The sequence below is a fragment of the Heptranchias perlo genome, chromosome 3, assembly GCF_035084215.1.
Source record: "Heptranchias perlo isolate sHepPer1 chromosome 3, sHepPer1.hap1, whole genome shotgun sequence".
In the NCBI taxonomy this organism is placed as follows: domain Eukaryota; kingdom Metazoa; phylum Chordata; class Chondrichthyes; order Hexanchiformes; family Hexanchidae; genus Heptranchias; species Heptranchias perlo.
Window position 1 is genome coordinate 35,001,299 of NC_090327.1, and position 23,511 is coordinate 35,024,809.

At 43.0% G+C, this 23,511-nt stretch overlaps 1 protein-coding gene across 1 annotated transcript in view; it reads right to left on the reverse strand.

Moving 5' to 3' along the window:
- Window positions 1–23,511, reverse strand: part of scap (SREBF chaperone) — a 191,886-nt gene that overhangs the window by 75,677 nt on the left and 92,698 nt on the right. The window contains exons 3-5 of the mRNA XM_067978770.1: window positions 16,036–16,165; window positions 4,764–4,921; window positions 416–636 (exon numbers count right to left, since the gene is read on the reverse strand). Of these exons, the coding sequence (XP_067834871.1) occupies window positions 416–636; window positions 4,764–4,921; window positions 16,036–16,165 (509 nt within the window). The remainder of the gene's footprint in view (window positions 1–415; window positions 637–4,763; window positions 4,922–16,035; window positions 16,166–23,511) is intronic.

Sequence of the window (23,511 nt, forward strand, 5' to 3'; positions counted from 1 at the left end):
AAAAATGAGCAGGGAATTCTCTTGGGGCCGTGGCCTACAGTCCTTCTGAGTCCAACACTACCAAAAATAAATTAATTGGCAATTTATCTCATTGTTTTGCGTGATCTTGCTGTGCACAACAGCTGTTGTTACGGGGGGGGCGGGTGGGGAATGGGAGTTGTGGACACTGAGCAGGAAGTAGCAGTGATGTTCAGGGAGATGACCGAAGGCACCAAAGAGGTAAAGGCTGAAGGCTCTGCTACTGATGGCCATGGCTGGGTGGGGAGGGAGGAGAGACAGAAATGTGCAGCAGTCCAGAATTTGAAGAAAAGAGGATCCATTCTGCAGGAGAAGATTGCAGACGTAGGGTGGAGTGACATCATGTGGGGTTTGAAGTCAAGGATGAGGAGACTATATATTCAAAAATCCAAGTTACCTTTGAGTGAGGCAGATGTTTGGAGAGTCTTTGGCTCATGTTGGTGAATAGTGCCAATGATATCCGGATCAGAGTCAAAGTGATCACGGTCATTCTTCCAGAAGTTGGCCGGAGAGATGAGGAGGCAGCCATGTTCAGGAAGTAAACTCTGTAACTTCTTTAACCCAGGAAGTAGATCAGTGACCTGCAGACAGACATTTTCTAGGCTTTTGGTCCCAGCACTGTAAATGATGAAAGAACATAAGTTACTAGCCAGCCACAAAAAGTTCCTTTTTTGCTTAAGGCAACACCATGTTTGGTGTCGGAGTTTTGTCTACATGGTGAGAATTTGTGCCACTTGGGTGACTGCTTTGTTTAGAACAATGTGTACACTTTCACCAGAAACATTTTCAAGTCTACTCTCAATTTCCAATGTTTTAACAAACAGTTTCATCAGTAACTTAAGACAGCCCACAAAAAAAGCATTGAGGATCTAAAAATGGCAAATAAATTGTGTTGGTTTTTCTTATCAATGAAACAGCAGTAGTAACTCAATCTCATTGACACAATATTACTTAACAGCAATCAATTATTAGAATTAAAATCACAAACCATGGAGCTGACCCAATTATACATTCATATTATTTGTTTCAGGCACAGAAAATACCTGAGATTTATCTTGATGAAACTTCCCACCTAAAATTTTTACTATCTTCCTCCTTCAAATGCTAACTGACCTGCTGTGCATTTATTTCTAGCATTTTCTGTTTTTATACAAGATTTATCAGTCAAAGTCCCACAAAGAGCTATGAGATAAATGACGGGATAACTTGTTTTAGTAATGTTGGTTGAGGGATAAATGTGGGTGGGGACACCGGGAGAAGACCCCTGTTTTTCTTCGAATAGTGCCATGAGATCTTTTATGACCACCTGACAGGGCAGATGGGACAACAGTTTAACATCTAATCCAGCAGTCAGCACCTCAGTCAGTAAAGCTCTCGGTCAATCTAGCTGATACTTCAGTGTAGTACGATGTAACTTAAGTCCTGGAGTGCAGTTTGAGCCTGCAACCTTCTGACTCAGAGGTGAGACTGCTACCACTAAACCAAGGCTGAAATCTTCGTTGAGCAGCCTGGGTGATGTTTTTTAAAGTCTACAATGTTGTTCGCCAGATAGCTAAGCAAGTTTATCCAAGGAGTAGCTGAGTTGAGTCTTACAAACCGGGAAGGTCTCAGATTTGATCAGTTTGTCCTGCGTTACTTGGTCTCAGCTGAGATTTTTTTTATTCGTTCATGGGATGTGGGTGTCGCTGGCAAGGCCAGCATTTATTGCCCATCCCTAATTGCCCTTGAGAAGGTGGTGGTGAGCCGCCTTCTTGAACCACTGCAGTCTGTGTGGTGAAGGTTCTCCCACAGTTCTGTTAGGTAGGGAGTTCCAGGATTTTGACCCAGCGACGATGAAGGAACGGCGATATATTTCCAAGTAGGATGGTGTGTGACTTGGAGAGGAACGTGCAGGGGTTTTGTTCCCATGTGCCTGCTGCCCTTGTCCGTCTAGGTGGTAGAGGTCGTGGGTTTGGGAGGTGCTGTCGAAGAAGCCTTGGCAAGTTGCTGCAGTGCATCCTATGGATGGTACACACTGCAGCCACGATGCGCCGGTGGTGAAGGGAATGAATGTTTAGGGTGGTGGATGGGGTGCCAATCAAGCGAGCTGCTTTGTCCTGGATGGTGTCGAGCTTCTTGAGTGTTGTTGGAGCTGCACTCATCCAGGCAAGTGGAGAGTATTCCATCATACTCCTGACTTGTGCCTTGTAGATGGTGGAAAGGCTTTGGGGAGTCAGGAGGTGAGTCACTCGCCACAGAATCCACAGCCTCTGAGCTGCTCTTGTAGCCACAGTATTTATGTGGCTGGTTCAGTTAAATTTCTGATCAATGGTGACCCCCAGGATGTTGATGGTGAGGGATTTGGCGATGGTAATGCCGTTGAATGTCAAGAAGAGGTGGTTAGACTCTCTCGTTGGAGATGGTCATTGCCTGGCACTTATCTGGCGCAAATGTTACTTGTCACTTATCAGCCCAAGCCTGGATGTTGTCCAGGTCTTGCTGCATGCGGACACGGACTGCTTCATTATCTGAGGGTTACGAATAGAACTGAACACTGTGCAATCATCAGAGAACATCCCCATTTCTGACCTTATGATGGAGGGAAGGTCATTGATGAAGCAGCTGAAGATGGTTGGGCCTAGGACACTGCCCTGAGGAACTCCTGCAGCAATGTCCTGGGGCTGAGATGATCGGCCTCCAACAACCACTACCATCTTCCTTCGTGCTCGGTATGACTCCAGCCACTGGAAAGTTTTCGCCCTGGTTCCCATTGACTTCAATTTTACTAGGGCTCCTTGGTGCCACACTCGGTCAAATGCTGCCTTGATGTCAAGGGCAGTCACTCTCACCTCACCTCTGGAATTCAGCTCTTTTGTCCATGTTTGGACCACGGCTGTAATGAGGTCTGGAGCCGAGTGGTCCTGGCGGAACCCAAACTCAGCATCGGTGAGCAGGTTATTGGTGAGTGCTGCTTGATAGCACTGTCGATGACAACTTCCATTACTTTGCTGATGATTGAGAGTAGACTGATGGGGCGGTAATTGGCCGGATTGGATTTGTCCTGCTTTTTGTGGACAGGACATACCTGGGCAATTTTCCACACTGTCGGGTAGATGCCAGTGTTGTAGCTGTACTGGAACAGTTTGGCCAGAGGCTCAGCTAGATCTAGAGCACAAGTCTTCAGCGCTACAGCTGGGATGTTGTCAGGGCCCATAGCCTTTGTTGTATCCAGCGCACTCAGACGTCTCTTGATATTATATGAGTGAATTGAATTGGCTGAAGACTGGCTTCTGTGATGGTGGGGATATCGGGAGGAGGCCGAGATGGATCATCCACTCGGCACTTCTGGCTGAAGATGGTTGCAAACGCTTCAGCCTTGTCTTTTGCACTCACGTGCTGGACTCTGCCATCATTGAGGATAGGGATGCTCACCGAGCTTCCTCCTCCCGTTGGTTGTTTAATTGTCCACCACCATTTACAACTGGATGTGGCAGGACTGCAGAGCTTTGATCTGATCCGTTGGTTGTGGAATCGCTTAGCTCTGTCTATAGCATGTTGCTTCCGCTGTTTAGCATGCATGTAGCTGTGTTGTAGCTTCACCAGGTTGGCACCTCATTTTTAGGTACGCCTGGTGCTGCTCCTGGCATGCTCTTCTACACTCCTCATTGAACCAGGGTTGATCCCCTGGCTTGTTGGTAATGGTACAGTGAGGAATATGCCGGGCCATGAGGTTACAGATTGTGCTGGAATACAATTCTGCTGCTGCTGATGGCCGACAGCGCTTCATGGATGCCCAGTTTTGAGCTGTTAGATCTGTTCTGAATCTATCTCATATAGCACGGTGGTAGTGCCACACAACATGTTGGATGGTGTCCTCAGTGTGAAGACAGGACTTTGTCTCCACAAGCACTGTGTGGTGGTCACTCCTACCAATACTGTCATGGACAGAATCATCTGTGACAGGTAGACTGGTGAGGATGAGGTCAAGTAGGTTTTTAACCTCGTGTTGGTTCGCTCACCACCTGCCGCAGGCCCATCTGGCAGCTATGTCCTTCATGGCTCGGTCAGTAGTCGTGGTATCGCGCCACTCTTGGTGATGTACATTGAAATCTCCCACCCAGAGTACATTCTGTGCCCTTGCTACCCTCAGTGCTTCTTCCAAAGTGGTGCTCAACATGGAGGATTAGCAATAGGGATGCTACAATTGGTCTCAGAACCCATGGGCAAGAGAGAAAAATCAGCTACAGCCCCTGCTCCTGATTGTTAACCAGCAACTGGAAGTGATTGTGTGTGTGTGTGCGTGTGTGGTCAGGACAGAGCTTCATTGTAATGCCCTCTACAGTCGAAGAGCTAGTCAACACTCATTGTGCCCAAGTGGCCTTGAACTATCAAAAGGCAACCAATGTCCATGAAACTGCGAGGAGTTGGGTCAATGTCTTCAGGAGAAAAGTGGAGAAAATTGGCAGGGAAAATTGTGAAACAGATAAAAATTGTCTATAATCTACATGTATAATGTGATCGCTCACAATGCAATTTGGTATATTTACTTTTCCTGTTTTTCTTGCTCATTGTGTTATTTCCCTTCTTTCCTGCAGGAATCTACCAGCCCATAAAACTTAATGCAATCGATAGGAAAAAAATCTAGTGTGGATCACATATGAGGCTAAGATTTCAACTTGGGCCTCTCTAATTATACATGCAATGGAAACACCAGCCGTGAGTTTGAAATTAAGGCACACTGAATGAATGATCTAATCCCTTCCTACCTGTCTTGAAAGACGTGATTTCTTACTTCTTCCACAAGCTGAAAAACTTTTGATAGGGGGGCACGAAATATATCCACAGCAATTAGGTTTTTGTTCCAAGGGGATACAATAGCTTTTACAAATATCTGCTGGATATATGCAACTGGAGGTCCGACATACTAGAAAGAAAAAAAGGACAGAAATTCACATGCCACTTTGAGGACTAACTAAATAAAGACTAGACTTCAGCTGACACAAACATTGCTATTGTTTATAAAATGACCAGGACGTGCCAATCTGCAACTTTGCTATTCAACAATAGGTGCATTTTCACATACATCCTCTGGCGCTTAAAGCTCTGAATTATGAAGTGTTTCATGAAACTGAATTTGTTTTCATGGAAGAAGTTCAAGAAGCAGAGTGATCTGGGTCTTCAAAGTGATGTGAGTCTTAAAATAGATGGCAACTAAGTTGGTTAGTTTATACTGTGATCACAGAACTAGAGGAACAGAGTACAGATTTAACACGTTTCAAGAGACTGGAGATTACAGAGCCAATGATGCGTGGGTATACTGTGACTCTGTACACTTACTATGCACTATATTTATTTAAGCCTGAGTTGTATGCAAATTAGGGAATTGCCCCATAATGCATTTAGTCCGCCATAGCAGTGCTCCAGACAGTCACTGTCAATGTGAAATTGGGGCTGCATTAGAAACCCATTCCCACATGTTGGGTCTTTTAACTCTGACAGGAGTGACTTGGTGCCAGTAGTTGCTGTGTTTTGGAGCAATTGCTGTGCTTCTTTATTTTACCTGTTAATCTGTTCATCTGCTTTGCGAGAAATTAATGTAGATAGCTTCTTAAAGCTGTACCCCATCTGTTTCTGCACCTTGCTTCCAACATTTTGGGAATTTTGAGGCAATTCCCCTTTAAGGGCAACCGTCAGAGTGTCAGCTTGGTTCAGTTGCTAACACTCTAGCCTCTGAGTCTAAAGGTTGTGGGTTCAAGACACACACCTGAACGACAGCACATAATCTACTAAATACTGAGGGAATGCTGCATTGTTAAAAATGCCGATGAGATAACAAACCGAGGTCTCTTCTATCTGTTCAGATGAAAGATGTTATATAAATGCAAGTCGGTCTTTCAATCAGCAGCCCACACGTCATGCTCTGTATGCTATGTTAATAATTAGTGCAAAGTCAGCTCACTTCAGTGCAAGCACATCCTACTGCCGGTAGGCCAGGGCTGTATTATCGGCTGCTAAAATAATTAATCTTACAACAATATTTGCATTTAAATAGCACATTCAATGTAGAAAAAATGTCCCAAGGCACTTTACAGAAGTGCAAGGGAAAAAAGGACACCAAGCCAAAGAATATATTAGGAGGGGTGATTAAAAGCTTTGTCAAAGAGGTGGATTTTAAGGAGAATTTTAAGATTCAGGGGTTCAGGGAACGAATTCCAGGGCTGGGGCCGAGACAGCTTAAAGCGTGGCTGCTAATGGCAAGTGATGGGAGGAATGCACAAGAAGCCAGAGGAATGGTGGGTTTGGAGGGATGTCGGGATGAAGGAGGGTACAAAGATGGATTGGAACAATGTCATGAAGGGATATAAACAGAAGCGACAGTATTGGTAGGAGTGACCACCGCACAGTCCTCGTGGAGATGAAGTCCCGTCTTCGCACTGAGGACACCATCCAACGTGTTGTGTGGCACTACCACCGTGCCAAATGGGATAGATTCAGAACAGATCTAGCAGCTCAAAACTGGGCATCCATGAGGCGCTGTGGGCCATCAGCAGCAGCAGAATTGTATTCCAGCACAATCTGTAACCTCATGGCCCGGCATATTCCTCACTCTACCATTACCAACAAGCCAGGAGATCAACCCTGGTTCAATGAGGAGTGTAGAAGAGCATGCCAGGAGCAGCACCAGGCATACCTAAAAATGAGGTGCCAACCTGGTGAAGCTACAACTCAGGACTACATGCATGCTAAACAGCAGAAGCAACATGCTATAGACAGAGCTAAGCGATTCCACAACCAACGGATCAGATCAAAGCTCTGCAGTCCTGCCACATCCAGTTGTAAATGGTGGTGGACAATTAAACAACTAACGGGAGGAGGAGGCTCTGCAAACATCCCCATCCTCAATGATGGCAGAGTCCAGCACGTGAGTGCAAAAGACAAGGCTGAAGCGTTTGCAACCATCTTCAGCCAGAAGTGCCGAGTGGATGATCCATCTCGGCCTCCTCCCGATATCCCCACCATCACGGAAGCCAGTCTTCGGCCAATTCGATTCACTCCACGTGATATCAAGAAACGGCTGAGTGCACTGGATACAGCAAAGGCTATGGGCCCCGACAACATCCCAGCTGTAGTGCTGAAGACTTGCGCTCCAGAACTAGCTGCGCCTCTAGCCAAGCTGTTCCAGTACAGCTACAACACTGGCATCTACCCGACAATGTGGAAAATTGCCCAGGTATGTCCTGTCCACAAAAAGCAGGACAAATCCAATCCGGCCAATTACCGCCCCATCAGTCTACTCTCAATCATTAGCAAAGTGATGGAAGATGTCGTCGACAGTGCTATCAAGAGGCACTTACTCACCAATAACCTGCTCACCGATGCTGAGTTTGGGTTCCGCCAGGACCACTCGGCTCCAGACCTCATTACAGCCTTGGTCCAAACATGGACAAAAGAGCTGAATTCCAGAGGTGAGGTGAGAGTGACTGCCATTGACATCAAGGCAGCATTTGACCGAGTGTGGCACCAAGGAGCCCTAGTAAAATTGAAGTCAATGGGAATCAGGGGGAAAACTCTCCAGTGGCTGGAGTCATACCTAGCACAAAGGAAGATGGTAGTGGAAGTTGGAGGCCAATCATCTCAGCCCCAGGTCATTGCTGCAGGAGTTCCTCAGGTCAGTGTCCTAGGCCCAACCATCTTCAGCTGCTTCATCAATGACCTTCCCTCCATTATAAGGTCAGAAATGGGGATGTTCGCTGATGATTGCACAGTGTTCAGTTCCATTCACAACCCCACAGATAACGAAGCAGTCCGAGCCCGCATGCAGCAAGATCTGGACAACATCCAGGCTTGGGCTCATAAGTGGCAAGTAACATTCGCGCCAGATAAATGCCAGGCAATGACCATCTCCAACAAGAGAGAGTCTAACCATCTCCCCTTGACATTCAACGGCATTACCATCGCCGAATCCCCCACCATCAACATCCTGGGGGTCACCATTGACCAGAAACTTAACTGGACCAGCCACATAAATACTGTGGCTACGAGAGCAGGTCAGAGGCTGGGTATTCTGCGGCGAGTGACTCACCTCCTGACTCCCTAAAGCCTTTCCACCATCTACAAGGCACAAGTCAGGAGTGTGATGGAATACTCTCCACTTGCTTGGATGAGTGCAGCTCCAACAACACTCAAGAAGCTCGACACCATCCAAGATAAAGCAGCCCGCTTGATTGGCACCCCATCCACCACCCTAAACATTCACTCCCTTCACCACCGGCGCACTGTGGCTGCAGTGTGTACCATCCACAGGATGCACTGCAGCAACTCGCCAAGGCTTCTTCGACAGCACCTCCCAAACCCGCGACGTCTACCACCTAGAAGGACAAGAGCAGCAGGCACATGGGAACAACACCACCTGCATGTTCCCCTCCAAGTCACACACCATCCCGACTTGGAAATATATCGCCGTTCCTTCTTTGTCGCTGGGTCAAAATCCTGGAACTCCCTTCCTAACAGCACTGTGGGAGAACCGTCAACACACGGACTGCAGCGGTTCAAGAAGGCGGCTCATCACCACCTTCTCGAGGGCAATTAGGGATGGGCAATAAATGCTGGCCTCGCCAGCGACGCCCACATGCCATGAACGAATCAAAAAAAAAATTAGAATTTTAGGTGGTGGGGGACTGGGAGTCAGTGTAGGTCAGTGAGGACAGAAGTGATGGATGAGCGGGATTTAGTGCAGAAAAGTGACTCCCCTCCTGACTCCCCATAGCCTTTCCACCATCTACCAGGCACACGTCAGGAGTATGATGGAATACTCTCCACTTGCCTGGATGAGTGCAGCTCCAACAACACTTAAGAAGCTCAATACCATCCAGGACAAAGCAGCCTGCTTGATTGGCACCCCATCCACCACCCTAAACATTCACTCCCTTTACCACCAGCGCACAGTGGCTGCAGTGTGTACCATCCACAGGATGCATTGGAGCAGCTCGCCAAGGCTTCTTCGACAGCACCTCCCAAACCCGCGACCTTCACCACCTAGAAGGACAAGATGTGGAGATGCCGGTGATGGACTGGGGTGGACAAATGTAAGGAATCTTACAACACCAGGTTATAGTCCAACAAATTTATTTTAAAATCACAAGCTTTCAGAGATTATCCCCTTCGTCACCTGACGAAGGGGATAATCTCCGAAAGCTTGTGATTTTAAAATAAATTTGTTGGACTATAACCTGGTGTTAGAAGGACAAGGGCAGCAGGCACATGGGAACAACACCACCTGCACGTTCCTCTCCAAGTCACACACCATCCCGACTTGGAAATATATCGCCATTCCTTCATCGTCGCTGGGTCAAAATCCTGGAACTCCTTACTTAACAGCACTGTGGGGGAACCTTCACCACACGGACTCTGCAGCGGTTCAAGAAGGCGGCTCACCACCACCTTCTCAAGGGAAATTAGGGATGGGCAATAAATGTTGGCCTAGCCAACGACGCCCACATCCCCATGAATGAATAATAAAAAAAAGTGTCTGACAACACAGAGGCAGTGGAGGGGTCGAGAGAGGTGGTGGAGAGGTAGAGCTGAAGGTTGTCAGCGTAACATGGAAGCTGGAGATTATCTTTGCTCTCCAGGATGATTCTGGAGTAGTAGGAAGTTTTGGCAGTGGGGAGTAAGACCCGCTTAACGTGGTCCAGCCAGATCTGGTGATGGATGGCTAAAGCAGCTGTGCACCACATATACTCAAGTCTGTGCCTTTGAGGGAGCGAAGATGGGGGCCATACCAGGGGGATCGACCAAGATGGGAGAAAGTAAACTTTTGCTGGTGACAAGGGGATCAAAGGTGAAGGGACGGGTTGGTTGAGCCAATTGACAGATGCAGAAATATTGTGTCAAAGGCTGCAAAAGAAGACTAGAAGGGATAATTCACCACGGTCATAGTCACAAGGTTATCATTTGTGACTTTGGTTAGGGCTTATGCTGAAAACATATATCTATGTCACGTAAATAATGGAAACAAAAAGTAGCCACAGTTATTTTATGTATGAAATTCACGATGTATCCTGCTTAATTTGTTTAATGTGTTTTGCCTTGTTTTCACTGCATCAATTGTGACTATTTCCTGGACAAGAGGGTGGGCAACAAAAACTAGCATCCATATGGGGCTTTTAACGTAGCAAAATGTACTGAGGCATTTCACATTTGTGGGGGGAGGGTGGGGAGAACCTGAATAGGAGTAAGAAAGCAAAAAAGATAAGTGTGAAGGAGGATTTTGAACATGAAGAGAGCTATGGCAAGATGTGATAGTTCAGGGAGGAAGTTGTAAAGGGAGGGAAAGAGGGTGAGGGAGAGAGGAAGAAAGAGAGGGAAAAAGAGGAAGAGATGGAGAAAGACCTGCACACCATAGAGCATTTGAGAGGGAGGAGGTGGGGGGGGAGGGGAGAAATCAGCCAAGATTCCCAATCCTGATAATTATCCATTGACTCTGCTGGAAAGTTCATGTATGGAGGGCAAGCAGTAATAGGATCAGGCTTGGCTGTGATACCCCTTGAATATGCCGTTGGCACTCTTCATCAAGGTCTTACAATAAGGATGGGCACTTGGATGAAGTACTGAAGGGCTGTTGACACCCATGGAACTGTACCCACAGCAATGCCTTCAGGAGAGATGTGGAGAGACAAGCTGAAGACTGACTATTTGGCCTCCAGTTTGGCACTTTTTCTCTCGGGCTATTAACATTTAAAATTATCACTGGAGCATACATTAGGCTGCAACATGTACACATTCAAACTCAGTGGTGGTCGCTCAGCAAGGAGAATAATCTTACTGGCTGAATCTCTTCAGCCTTGTTGGTCTCAGGCATTAAATTCTCTTTTGCACAATACTTCATTCCAGCAACAAAATACTCCAGAGCGACTAAACTGGCACTGTAAAGAAAGCAAGACTTGTGAGCATGAGATAGGTCACTAAGTTATAAAACAGTGAATAAATTATTGTAAGGCATCTCCGACTCATAGAATCATAACAGCACAGAGGGAGGCGGCCCATCAAGCCTGTGCCGGCTCTTTGTAAGAGCAACCCAGTTAGTCCCATTCTCCCACTCGTTCCCCGTAGCCCTGCAATTTTTTCCCTTCAAATATTTATCCAATTCCTTTTTGAAAGCCACGACTGAATCTGCATTCACCACCCTTTCAGGCAATGCATTCCAGATCATAACTACTCGCTGCGTAAAAAAGTTTCTCCTCATGTCGCCTTTGGTTCTTTTGCCAATCACCTTAAATCTGTGTCCTCTGGATCTCGACCCTTCCGCTAATGGGGACAGTTTCTCTTTATTTACTTTATCTGAAGCCGTCATGATTTTGAACACTTCTATCAAATCTCCTCTCAACCTTCCCTGCTCTAAGGAGAACAACCGCAGCTTCTCCAGTCTATCCATGTAACTGAAGTCCCACATCCCTGGAACCATTCTCGTAAATCTTTTCTGCACCCTCTCTAAGGCCTTCACGTCCTTCCTAAAATGCGGTGCCCAGAATTGGACACAATACTCCAGTTGTGGCCGAACCAGAGTTTTATAAAGGTTCAACATAACTTCCTTGCTTGCGCCTCAATTTATAAAGCCCAGGATCCCGTATGCTTTTTTAACCGCTTTCTCAACCTGTCCTACCACATTCAATGATTTGTGCACATATATCCCCAGGTCTCCCTGTTCCTGCACCCCCTTTAGAATTGTACCATTTAGTTTATATTGCCTCTCCTCGTTCTTCCCGCCGAAATGTATCACTTTGCACTTCTCTGCATCAAATTTCATCTGCCATGTGTCCGCCCATTCCACCAGCCCGACTATGTCCTCCTGAAGTCTATTGCTGTCCTCCTCACTGTTTACTACACTCCCAAGTTTTATGTCATCTGCAAATTTTGTATTGTGCCCTGTACACTCAAGTCCAAGTCATTAATAAATATCGAAAAAAGCAGTGGCCCGGTACAGACGCTTGGGGAACACCACTGTATGCCTTCCTCCAGACTCAGCAGTACAAGGTTACTGGAATAGTTGGAAAACAATCCATGTCTAAAATAAATCATACTCTTAAAAAAAATCCATCTTCATAAGATTTAAATTAATAATAGGTGTGAGTGGGCATAAAATAAGTTGTAATTGAAGATAAGCAGTAAGTCCTTTCATTAAACCTGTTTTCAATTACAGTTCATGATATAATCACAAGTTCATTATTATGGTGGACTTTTTGGGGGGAAAAGAAGAATAATTGTTTAAAAAGCTACATGTGCCTAATGGCTTATTAGGTAAATACAGCTAATCATATCTAAAATGTACATCAAAAAATAGGTAAATAACCCCACTATTCAAGAAAGGAAGGAGAGAGAAAACAGGGAACTGCAGGCCAGTTAGCCTGACATCACTCATCGGGAAAATGCTGGAATCCATTATTAAGGAAGTGGTAACAGGGCACTTAGAAAATCATAAAATGATTAGGCAGAGTCAACATGATTTTATGAAAGGAAAATCCTGTTTGACAAATTTATTAGAATTTTTGAGGATGTAGCTAGCAGGGTAGTTAAAGGGAACCAGTGGATGTAGTATATTTGGATTTTCAAAAGGCATTCGATAAAGTGCCACATTAAAGGTTGTTACGCAAGATAAGGGCTCATGGAGTTGGGGGTAATATATTAGCATGGATAGAGGATTGGTTAAAGGGCAGAAAATAGAGAGTAGGAATAAATGGGTCATTTTTGGGTTGGCAGGTTGTAACTAGTGGAGTGCTACAAGGATCAGTGCTTGGGCCTCAGCTATTTACAATATATATCAATGACTTAATCGAGAGGACCGAGTGTAATGTATCCAAGTTTGCTGCTAGGTGGGAAAGTAAGCTGTGAGGAGGACGCAAAGAGTCTGCAAAGGGATATTGACGGATTAAGTGAGTGGGCAAGAAGGTGGCAGATGGAGTATAATGTGGGGAAATGTGAGGTTATTCACTTTGGTAGGAAGATTAGAAAAACTGAATAATTTTTAAATGGTGAGAAACTATTAAATGTTGGTGCTTAGAGGGATTTTGGTGTCCTCGTACAAGAAACATAAAAAGTTAGCATGCAGGTACAGCAAGCAATTAGGAAGGCAAATGGCATGTTTACCTTCATTACAAGGGGGTTGGAGTACAAGAGTAAGGAAGTCTTACTACAATTGTTCGGGCTTTGGTGAGACCTCACCTGGAGTACTGTTTACAGTTTTGGTCTCCTTATCTAAGGAAGGATAAACTTGCCTTAGTGGCAGTGCAACGAAGGTTCACTAGATTAATTCCTGGGATGAGAGCGTTGTCCTATGAGGAAAGATTGAGTAGAATGGGCCTATACTTTCTGGAGTTTAGAATAACGAGAGGTGATCTCATTGAAACATGCAAGATTCTGAGGAGGCTTGACGGGGTAGATGCTGAGAGGCTGTTTCCCCTGGCTGGAGGTTCTAGGGGGCATCGTCTCAGGATAAGGGTTTGGACATTTAGGACTGAGATGAGGAGGAATTTCTTCACTCAGAGGGTTGTGAATCTTTGGAATTCTCTACCCTGTAGGGCTGTGGATGCTCAGTCGTTGAGTATATTCAAGAATGAGATCGATAGATTTTTGAATACTAAGGGAATCAAGGTGATATGGGGATCGGGCAAGGAAAGTGGAGTTAAGGTCAAAGATCAGCCATGATCTTACTAAATGGCGGAGCAGGTTTGAGGGGCCGTATAGCCTACTCCTGCTCCTATTTCATGTTCTTACTAACGTTTCTTAGCCTCTCACCTTTTAAAAAAAATATTCTGCTTTTCTATTCTTCCTACCAAAGTGGATAATTTCACATTTCCCCACATTATGTTCCATCTGCCATCTTCTCGCCCATTCACTTAACCTGTCTATATTCATTTGCAGCCTCTTTGCGACCTCCTCACAGCTTACTCTCCCACCTAGCTTTGTATTGTCAACAAACTTGGAAACATTTCTTATGTTCTAATGTACTGCATATTGTGGCAATGAGACATGCAGAGCAGGAAGATCCCAGGTTTGACTTCTGGTCTGTGAAGTTTGTTATCCTGGATTGGTTCAGCAAGTGAAAATGGTGCAACCGACCTTAGCATCCCCAGGATAAGGACTGGGATGGGGGAGTACTGACTGTTACCTGGTGTGTGTGGATGCCAGATGAGGACTCTGCTGTAGGCTTCCCCCCCCCAACCCCCTCAAAAAAACATAACCAAACATAACCACCATGGTTCACAAACGAAAAACAGCCACATAACCAAGGAAGTGAAGGGTTGCCGTTACCATGTATTCATAACTCTGCCCATTATTATCTTCAGGTCAGGAAAGGAGGAAGAATTGGAGAAGGAAGCACATTTTAAAGTCTTTGATGTCCGAGGACTTCATAAGGATCATAGGCAGCTGAGAGAGTAACAGTGTGTATCACTTTAATGATGTTCTCTATGTTTTTAATTAAAAATGCATGTTTTCTTCTCTACATAACTGAACAGTATTAGTGGTAGCACCAATGAACTTTCATCTCACATTGCAGTCTCTGACCACACAGAGAGGTAATCACAACAGAGGAAGGATGTGAATTTGCCACTTATGTTGATCAATTAAAAATAGAGAACACTTGTGCAACCCGAAGCCCTCTCTTCTTCTGCCAATTTTCTTTCCAACATTCTGAAAGCTCTCAACTCCTTTACTGGGTATGGATTTCATAGCTGCAGCCATCCTTTACTTAAGCGGATCATTATTTATTTGTGAGTCTAGATAGTGAGTGTTGGGAGGGTAATCAACCATAGGGAGAATCACAGCCAAACCCAATTCAGACCTCACCTTACATCTAAACAGTAATATCTAAAAATGTAGACCAGATAAAAAGAGGCAGATATTTAGTTAGTGCAATTGGCGGCTGAGGAGAAAAACAAGGAAAGGGCATTCCAGTTGGAAATGTTAAAATTGGAGGCATCAGAACGAGGAGTAAAAGCAATGCAGGTGGGAAGAAGAAAAAGAGCCAGAGGATTACAGGAAGAGAGGGAACGATGCTAATCGAGGCTGGAGGAGAAATTGCACCGCTGTGCTCTCAAACTGGTAGAGAAGCAAGTATCATATTTCTTGGTGACCAGAACTGAACACAGCGTTCAAGGTGCCATCTGATCAGAGCACAATACAGTTTGATCATTACCTCCTCTGACTTGTATTCTATTATGTTGACTATGTAGTTCAATATCCTATTGGCTTTGTTAATTACTCTGCATTACTTGGACATGTTTAGTGTCAAGTCTCTTTCAGCTTCACTCTTAGGCACACTCCATGACCAGTGTTGGAATGGCTATCAATTTTTTCTTCCTACGGGTAGCACTTTACATTTGTCAGCATTCAATTTCATCTTCCATTGTTCTGCCCACTTACATGTCCAACTCATTCTGTAATTTCTGAGCTGACTGTTGCGATTTCCTCCCCTCCTTGTTTGCTATCATTTGCTTTGAGCTTCTGAATCCAGGTCATTTGTGTAAATTAGAAACAGCAGTGTTTCCAGTACCAAGTCCTGAGGTAGCCCACTGAGTACTTCCCCTCACTCCAACTTAAGTCCTGCAACAAGTACTCATTGTGTCTAATCCTTCCAGCAGTTTCTTATGCAGTCCCAAGGTTCACCTTAACACATTAGTACTGTATAGGTTAAAGAAAAATGCATCTCTCAGAAGCCAGATGTACCTTAGACCTTACCCAACCTTAATTTTTACATTTATACAGCACATAGTGCATAATTTATATTTATGCCTCTATCTACCTATATACTGTGCCAAAACCATGGAATTTGTCCAACATGACACACTTCATATGTGACAATTGAACATCTCAGATTACTTCTACCAATATTGACAGACTTGCAACCATTAGTACTTCACTCGAGGATTATCCAGCTCAAAATTCTCTTCTTGGATGCCACCATTACAAGTTTTACTGAAATGCTAACAGCTTCCCTACAGGAGATGTAATAATCAAATAGTTGAACACTGTAGGACTTACCCAATCTGGTCTATCACTCTGATCAGTGTGTCCTGGATTTGGTTCAAGTGGGGGCACAGAGTAATCCTTTACAGGTGTTGTAAACTCCACAGGCCCTGTTCCTGGCAGCGGTAGCTTTAATAAGGGATAACTATGACAAATCGAAACAAAAAACATTAAGTACAAACATCTCAGAAATGTAATATAAAAGGCTTTCCAATTTTTTTCCCCTGAACTTCATAACTATTAGCAAAAAATGAACTGACCTAATACAGGGGAACCCTGATTAACATAAGTTTCTCAGGAAATGCTACAGTAGAAAAAGGATTTCTAGAAATTTGCTGGGAAGGCTTAAGTACCATGAAGGCAAGATATCCAACTCAATACTTGACATTTTCCATGGCTGGATTCTTATGACACAATCTCAAGACTCCCACAAGTACACTGCATGAGAATCGTAAGTGTTGGCAATTCTGCATTTCACTTCAATTTTCTTAGACTGATGTGTGATGTTGAGATGCAGATACAAAAGCTCTTGCGTTTCTGACCTAACAACAGTGATCCAGCTTAAACACTAGTCATTCTTGTGAAGTTTCGCTTGACACAATTAATTACTTTTCAAATGCAGCGACCAGTGACTTGTTATGTTATATGGGCATTATAAAATCCAAGGGTTTTTTCCCTCTCACATTTTGGCAAACATTAGTATCTTTTCACTTCAGTCAAAACTACATAGCTGAGGTTTCTCTTCATCCACTTTTGCGCACACTTTGTATTCAATATCCACTCCAAAATCACAATTGTATTATCTACCAAAGATACATTTACAAGGGTACAGATGTGAATCATACTTTCAAGCTACTTAACATTTAAATAAAATTAACATATACCCTGTATTCAAAAACAGGAAAAGCATTTTATTTCTAATTCATGTGTGATAATGTCCCAATTATTATACAGCTCAAAATGCTCTCTGGAGAGACAACTCAAATTGGAAGTTCAAAATCTATGGGTCTCAATCCGACATAACTAAGGGTATTGTATGAAGTCTGCAAGGCAACTGAAGCAGAATGTGGTCTGTTGAGAGCAGGAAAATACCCCACAAAAAAACTGAGTTTCTCCTCTTCTCCATAAAATAACTACTGGACTAGAAATGAGATGCCAAGGTAAGGAGCATAATTAAGCAGGTGGAGAAGACTCCTGAAAGGGAGGGTAAGCATCTAGAAGTTGTGGCTCATACTTGCTAGGTCAGTTTGATAGAAGCTTGAGAGTTAATATCAAAGGGAAGATTTCACATTTCTAGGACAGTAGGATCAGTTCAGAAGAAGTATTACAGATTGGTCGGCTTCACCTAAACCAAACTGTACCTAGTGTTTTGCACAGATGGTAAATGAAGAGTGGGGGAGGATTTAAACTAGCAAGGCAGGGGGAACGTCAGTTCAAGGTTTGACAGTAGACATCCTGGTAGGGAGTGAAAAAGTTAGTAACACAGAGGTAGTTGAGGTAGGAAACGTAGCACAATTTGAGTAAGAAAGAATTTGAACAGAAGGGAGGACAGCAAAAGGCAGAGAAACTGAGAAAGGGAAACCATATGTAGCAACTGTGCAAGGGAAAAATGATAAACATGTTAGCATAGTGAATGGGAAAAGTGTTTGCCTCAAAGTTTTATGCAGAAATGCCAGGAGCTTGAAGAATATCTGATAAAGAAGGAAACTATAACATATTAGGAATCAGAGACTTTGTTTAAGGATGTGAACTGGGTGGTAAATGTAACAGTGTAGGTTGTTCCAAAGGGATAGATAGAAAAAAAATAGAATATGGAGTGGCTATGTATGATAAAAAATTGATAGTAACTGAGGTGAACAGCCTGTGTTCAGGTATAGAACCTCTGGAAACTTTGTGGATCAGACTGAATGAGAAAAATGGAAAAAAATATAGGTCACCAAGTCAGGCAGAGGATATAATTAGAGCAGTTTATGGTCTGTTCAGTGGAAGATGCAAGAAAGATAAATTGCAATGGGAGATTTAAATTTGCTTGAGATTAATTGGGAAGATTATAGTGGGAATAAGAAAAGTGAATCGTTATTTTTGGACATTATTATGGGCTGTTATATGATTCAAACAGGCATGGAAAATAGAAGGGGGAGCAATACAATTCTTGCGGCTATGCAATAGTCAGGGATTGTGGATACAATTAAATTCAGAAAACAACAACCACAAATAGGTGTTCAAAATAAGACTTGCAATTAAAAAAAAAATGACTTGTATGTATATAGCGCCTTTCACGACCTCAGGACATCCCAAAGCACTTTACAGTCAAGGAAGTACTTTTGAAGTGTAGTCACTGTTGTAATGCAGGAAACAGCCAATTTGCACACAGCAAGGTCCCACAAACCACAATGATATAAATGGACACATAATCTGTTTTAGTGATGTAGGTTGAGGGATAACACCCATGCTCTTCTTCGAAATAGTGCCATGGGATCTTTTACGTCCAATTGAGAGGGCAGACGGGACCTCGGTTTAACGTCTCATTCAAAAGACGGCACCTCAGTCAGCCTGGATTATGTGCTCTAGTCCCTGGAGTGGGACTTGGACCCACAACCTTCTGACTCAGAAGCGAGAGTGCTACTACTGAGCCATGGCTGACACCTTGAAAATTGAAAATGAAAGTACAAGTAAGACTTTTTAATTTGAGGAAGGCAGACTTTGAAGGGACGAGAAAGCAGTAAAGAACGGCATATAATTTGCTACAGTAGGTATATACTGAGACATAATTAGGAGGCTGCTGAACGAATACAATCCATTAGTTTAAAAACCACACTAGAGGAGGTAGGAAACCATTGCGGTCAACAAAGGAAGAAATGCAGAGGAAAATGGATTTTAAAAGTCTTACATTAAATATATGGCTGCAGATAGGGTATATGATCAGAATGAGTATAAGATAAAAGTAAAAGAGGTAAAGAAATTGATTAGGAGAGCTGAAATAGAAAGTGAGATCAGGGCTGGCACAAATACAAAAAAGAATATGAAAGGTTTCTATAAATATATTCAAGGAAAGTAGGTGACAAAGCAAACAGTGATAGCACTGCGACATCCCAGGGGCGTGATAACAAATGACCAAGGAATGGCAGGTGTCTTTGAGCACTTCTTTGTATCAGTGTTTACAAATGAATGAGGCTAAGGGCATATGGATTGAAGCTTATACATGGAAAGGTGAATGCACAGTTAAGATGTAGAGAATGATAAATGCGGACTAGTCTGTCCAGAAAGCAGTGAAAGCAGAGGATGTTATAAATTTTAAAAGGGTGATGGATAAAATGTTTGGCAGACAGGGCTATTTAAATGGTATCAGAGGTAAAGCATGGTAAGAATGTGATGGTTGGGATGGAAAGGGCCGTTTCAGTTGTATGTTCCTAAAGACATTATATGTATGGCAGTAGGTTGTGTCCATGTGTCATGGTTAACTGTGGTTTCTTGAAGCTACCTTGATTCTCCTTAGGGAGTAGGGGAGGAATTTCCCAGAATGTTTTCTGAAATTTGTCACAGGCCTTTTTTAACCTGCTTTTTGCCTCTTCCAGTAGTTAGTATTACTAACAGTTAAAGACAATAGTGCGCATCACTGCATCATCTAATGGATAGAGTGAGCACTGATGGGTTTTTCGAGTCTTTCTTTTCGTATGTTCATGTGAACCGATGAAATCACTCAAAAGATATTCTAGATGATGACCATGCAATTTTAAGCTACATTGAAAGAGCTTTTATCTTAGCTAGTTCTGAAACTGAAAAACCATTGATCCACATATGCGCATTTCTCTTGTGCTGGCACTGTGACATTTTCCGCACTCCGTATGTGCAATATGAGTGAGTCAGCCATTAAGCCAGTTCAGCTTTTGCATCATGAAGTAGTATGGATGCTGACATGCTGAACCAGCTCAATGTGTTTACTAGGCCAACAGAGGAGCTCATAATATCACAAAGAAGTGGATCGCCATTAACACTGATCATGTGGAAGCTGGCACAAGTTTATATCCGCCACTGCCATTGGCAGCATCAAGGTACGTAAAAGCACCTTGAAAAAAACGGTGTAGGCAGAAGAGGAGAGCAATTGTAAGTCATATATTCTGGTGAAAGCAATCCAAATAATGTTTAAAAATGTTATCTATTTAGTCACTTGTATGTTGCTTGGTAGTGCCCTTTTTTTCATATGAACATTGTATCAAACTGTACATTAATAAGTATATTAACCACAAATCTCTTTGTCCAGGTCAAGAAAAAATATGCTGAAATAAGAATTTTGTTACCAGTTCCCAGAGCAAATAAATCATAGATACATTGCTCAGCTCAAGATCAGGCCACATAAAACAGACGAGACCTTTTGTGGCTGAAATTCCATTGCTGATTATATACATTGTTACAAGAAAACTTTCTAACCATTATGAAACTCTTCTGTTCCTGAACATTTCTCAGAACTTTCATTGGATTAGATTAGTAGACACTGGATTAGTAGACAAGTATAAGGAAGGAAGGAGTGTTTTCTTGTCTCTGTCTCATAGACAGCTATGTTTTTCCTCATTATTTCTATTTTGATTACATCATAGGCTTCAATATAAATTGTTACACTGATGAAGGGTTACTGTCCTTCCAGCTTTTGGCCCAAGTACAGTCTAGACTCAACAGTAACCTTGCTTTGGCCAACAGTTTCAACAAACAGTTTTTGTGGACATCTTAAACAAGATTAAAACAATTTTAAAATAAACAATTAAGCTTTTGCAATAGATCTTGCCAATGAATGTCCTTACTAAGCTCAAAGTTGAGGAGGGCGGGTGGAATTCACATTTATGCTATTACTTTTAATATCATACGATCAGTTTCTAGTGTGATATCCTTATTTCATCATATCCAATTGTTTCCATCACAACCTCCACCAGTGGCATACATGTAGCTGCCAGTACTTTACATTAGTACTATACCACTCAAGATATTCTCTTATTCACAAGTTAGGAAAGACAAAATTTGTAATTGTACTAGTTTTATTCACAATTCAAGTGGGCATAGTAAGACTATACCCATCATTACCCCTTACTGAAATCCTAGCAAAAACACTTGTTACGATTCAACAATCCGTTTTGATGCATCAGTCCTCTTAAAATCTGGATGAATCATAGAATAGTTATAGCATAGAAGGAGGCCATTCGGCTCCTCCAGTCCGTGCCGGCTCTCTGCAAGAGCAATCCAGCTAGTGCCACACCCCCGTCCTTTTCCTGTAGCCCGTCAATTTTTTTCCCTTCAAATACTTCTCCAATTCACTTTTGAAAGCCATGATTGAATCTGCCTCCACCACCCCCTCAGGCAGTGCATGACAGATCATAACCACTCGCTGTGTAAAAAAGTTTTTCCTCATGTCGCCTTTGGTTCTTTTGCCAATCACCTTAAATCTAAGTCCTCTGGTTCTTGACCCTTCCGCCAATGGGAACAGTTTCTCTCTATCTACTCTGTCTAAACACTTCATGATTTTGAATACCTCTATCAAATCTCTTCTCAACCTTCTCTGCTCTATGGAGAAACACCCTAGCTTCTTCAGTCTATCCATGTAACTGAAGTCCTTCATCCCTGGAATCATTCTTGGTAAATCTCTTCTGCACCCTCTCTAAGGCCTTCATATATTTCCGAAAGTGTGGTACCCAGAACTGGACACGATACTCCAGTTGTGGCCGAACCAGTGTTTTATAAAAGTTCATCATAACTTCCTTGCTTTTGAACTCTGTGCCTCTATTTATAAAGCCCAGGATCCCGTATGCTTTTTTAACCGCTTTCTCAACCTGCCCTGCCACCTTCAAAGATTTGTGCACATATACCCCCAGATCTCTTGTTCCTGCACCCCTTTTAGAATTGTACTCTTTAGTTTATATTGCCTCGCCTCGTTCTTCCTACCAAAATGTATCACTTTGCACTTTTCTGCGTTAAATTTCCTCTGCCACATGTCCGCTCATTCCACCAGCCTGTCCATGTCCTTTTGAAGTCTATCACTATCTTCCTCACTGTTCACTACACTTCCAAGTTTTGTGTCATCTGCAAATTTTGAAATTGTGCCCTGTACATCCAAGTCCAAGCCAATAATATATATCAAGAAAAGCAGTGGTCCTAGTACCGACTCCTGGTGAACACCACTGTTTACCTTCCTCCAGTTTGAAAAATAACTGTTCACTACTCTCTGTTTCCTGTCACTTAGTCAATTTCGTACCAATGCTGCTACTGCCCCTTTTATTCCATGGGCTTCAACTTTGATGACAAGCCTATTATGCGGCACTTTATCAAACGCCCTTTGGATGTCCGTATACACCACATCAACCGCATTGCCCTCATCGACCCTCTCTGTCACAACACAAAATAGAACTATTTTGGTTGGATATGATTCTGTAAGAGAGACACAGCTAACAACTGGCAAGCAAGTTTGCAGTAGGTAAAAACCAGCTACAGCCTTGGAGACCTTAACTGAGCATCACCTGACCTGGAACAGTGCAGTAGCTCCCAGAATAACCTCACCCCAAAATTGTGCATATTTCAATAGTTAATAGGTGTCAGCTTGGCGCAGTTGGTGGCAAGTTCACTTATGAGTCAGAAGGTTGTGGCTTCAAGCCCCACTGCAGAAGTTGAGTGTTTCATATAAGCTGACACTTCAGTAAAGAACTGAGGGAGTGCTTCATTGTCAGAGAAGCCATCTTTTGGATAAGATGTTAAACTGAGGCCCTGTCTGCCTGTTCAGGTAGATGTGGCATTATTTGAAGAAAAATAAGGAGTTCTCCTGGTGTCTTGGCCAACATTTCTTCCTCAGCCAACACAAACAAAAGATTGTTCGTCTTTATTTCATTTGCTGTTTGCGGGAGCTTGATGTGCACTAATTAACTGCTGGTAATTCATTGGTTGCAACTTGCATTTATACAGTTAGAGATAAATGCAAATTCTTTCTTTACCATTATAACCAACTACATTTGACAATTACATGATATTTAAATGGAGGGTGTTAGGAGTGTACTGTGCAGGACCACATTATAAAATGTCATGTTGTCACTAGAACTTTGGTATTCCACAACAAAATGGTGGTGTGTGAAATGTTCCTACTGTATCCACTTGAACTGTGGAAAACTCCCAGAATTACAATTATATACTTTGTCTTTCCAAACTTAAGGAGTGTACCGAGAGGGTATTTTGAGCTGTATAATGAATTAAGACCAACCTTGAAACATATTGGCTTAAGTGTAATTTTTCTATAGCATGTTGGTACTAATATGCTACACGTCTAGTGATAGCACCGACATAAATGAATATCGTGAGTGCATGAAAATGGGCAAGCCCATTAGTTGTATAAACATGATACCCCTAGGGTACATTTGCACACACTGATATCTATATTTTAATATAAATTAACATATTGAAAAATATCAGTATTGTCATTTTATTTTGAAATTTACTCAGCAATAATTTAACAAATTCTTA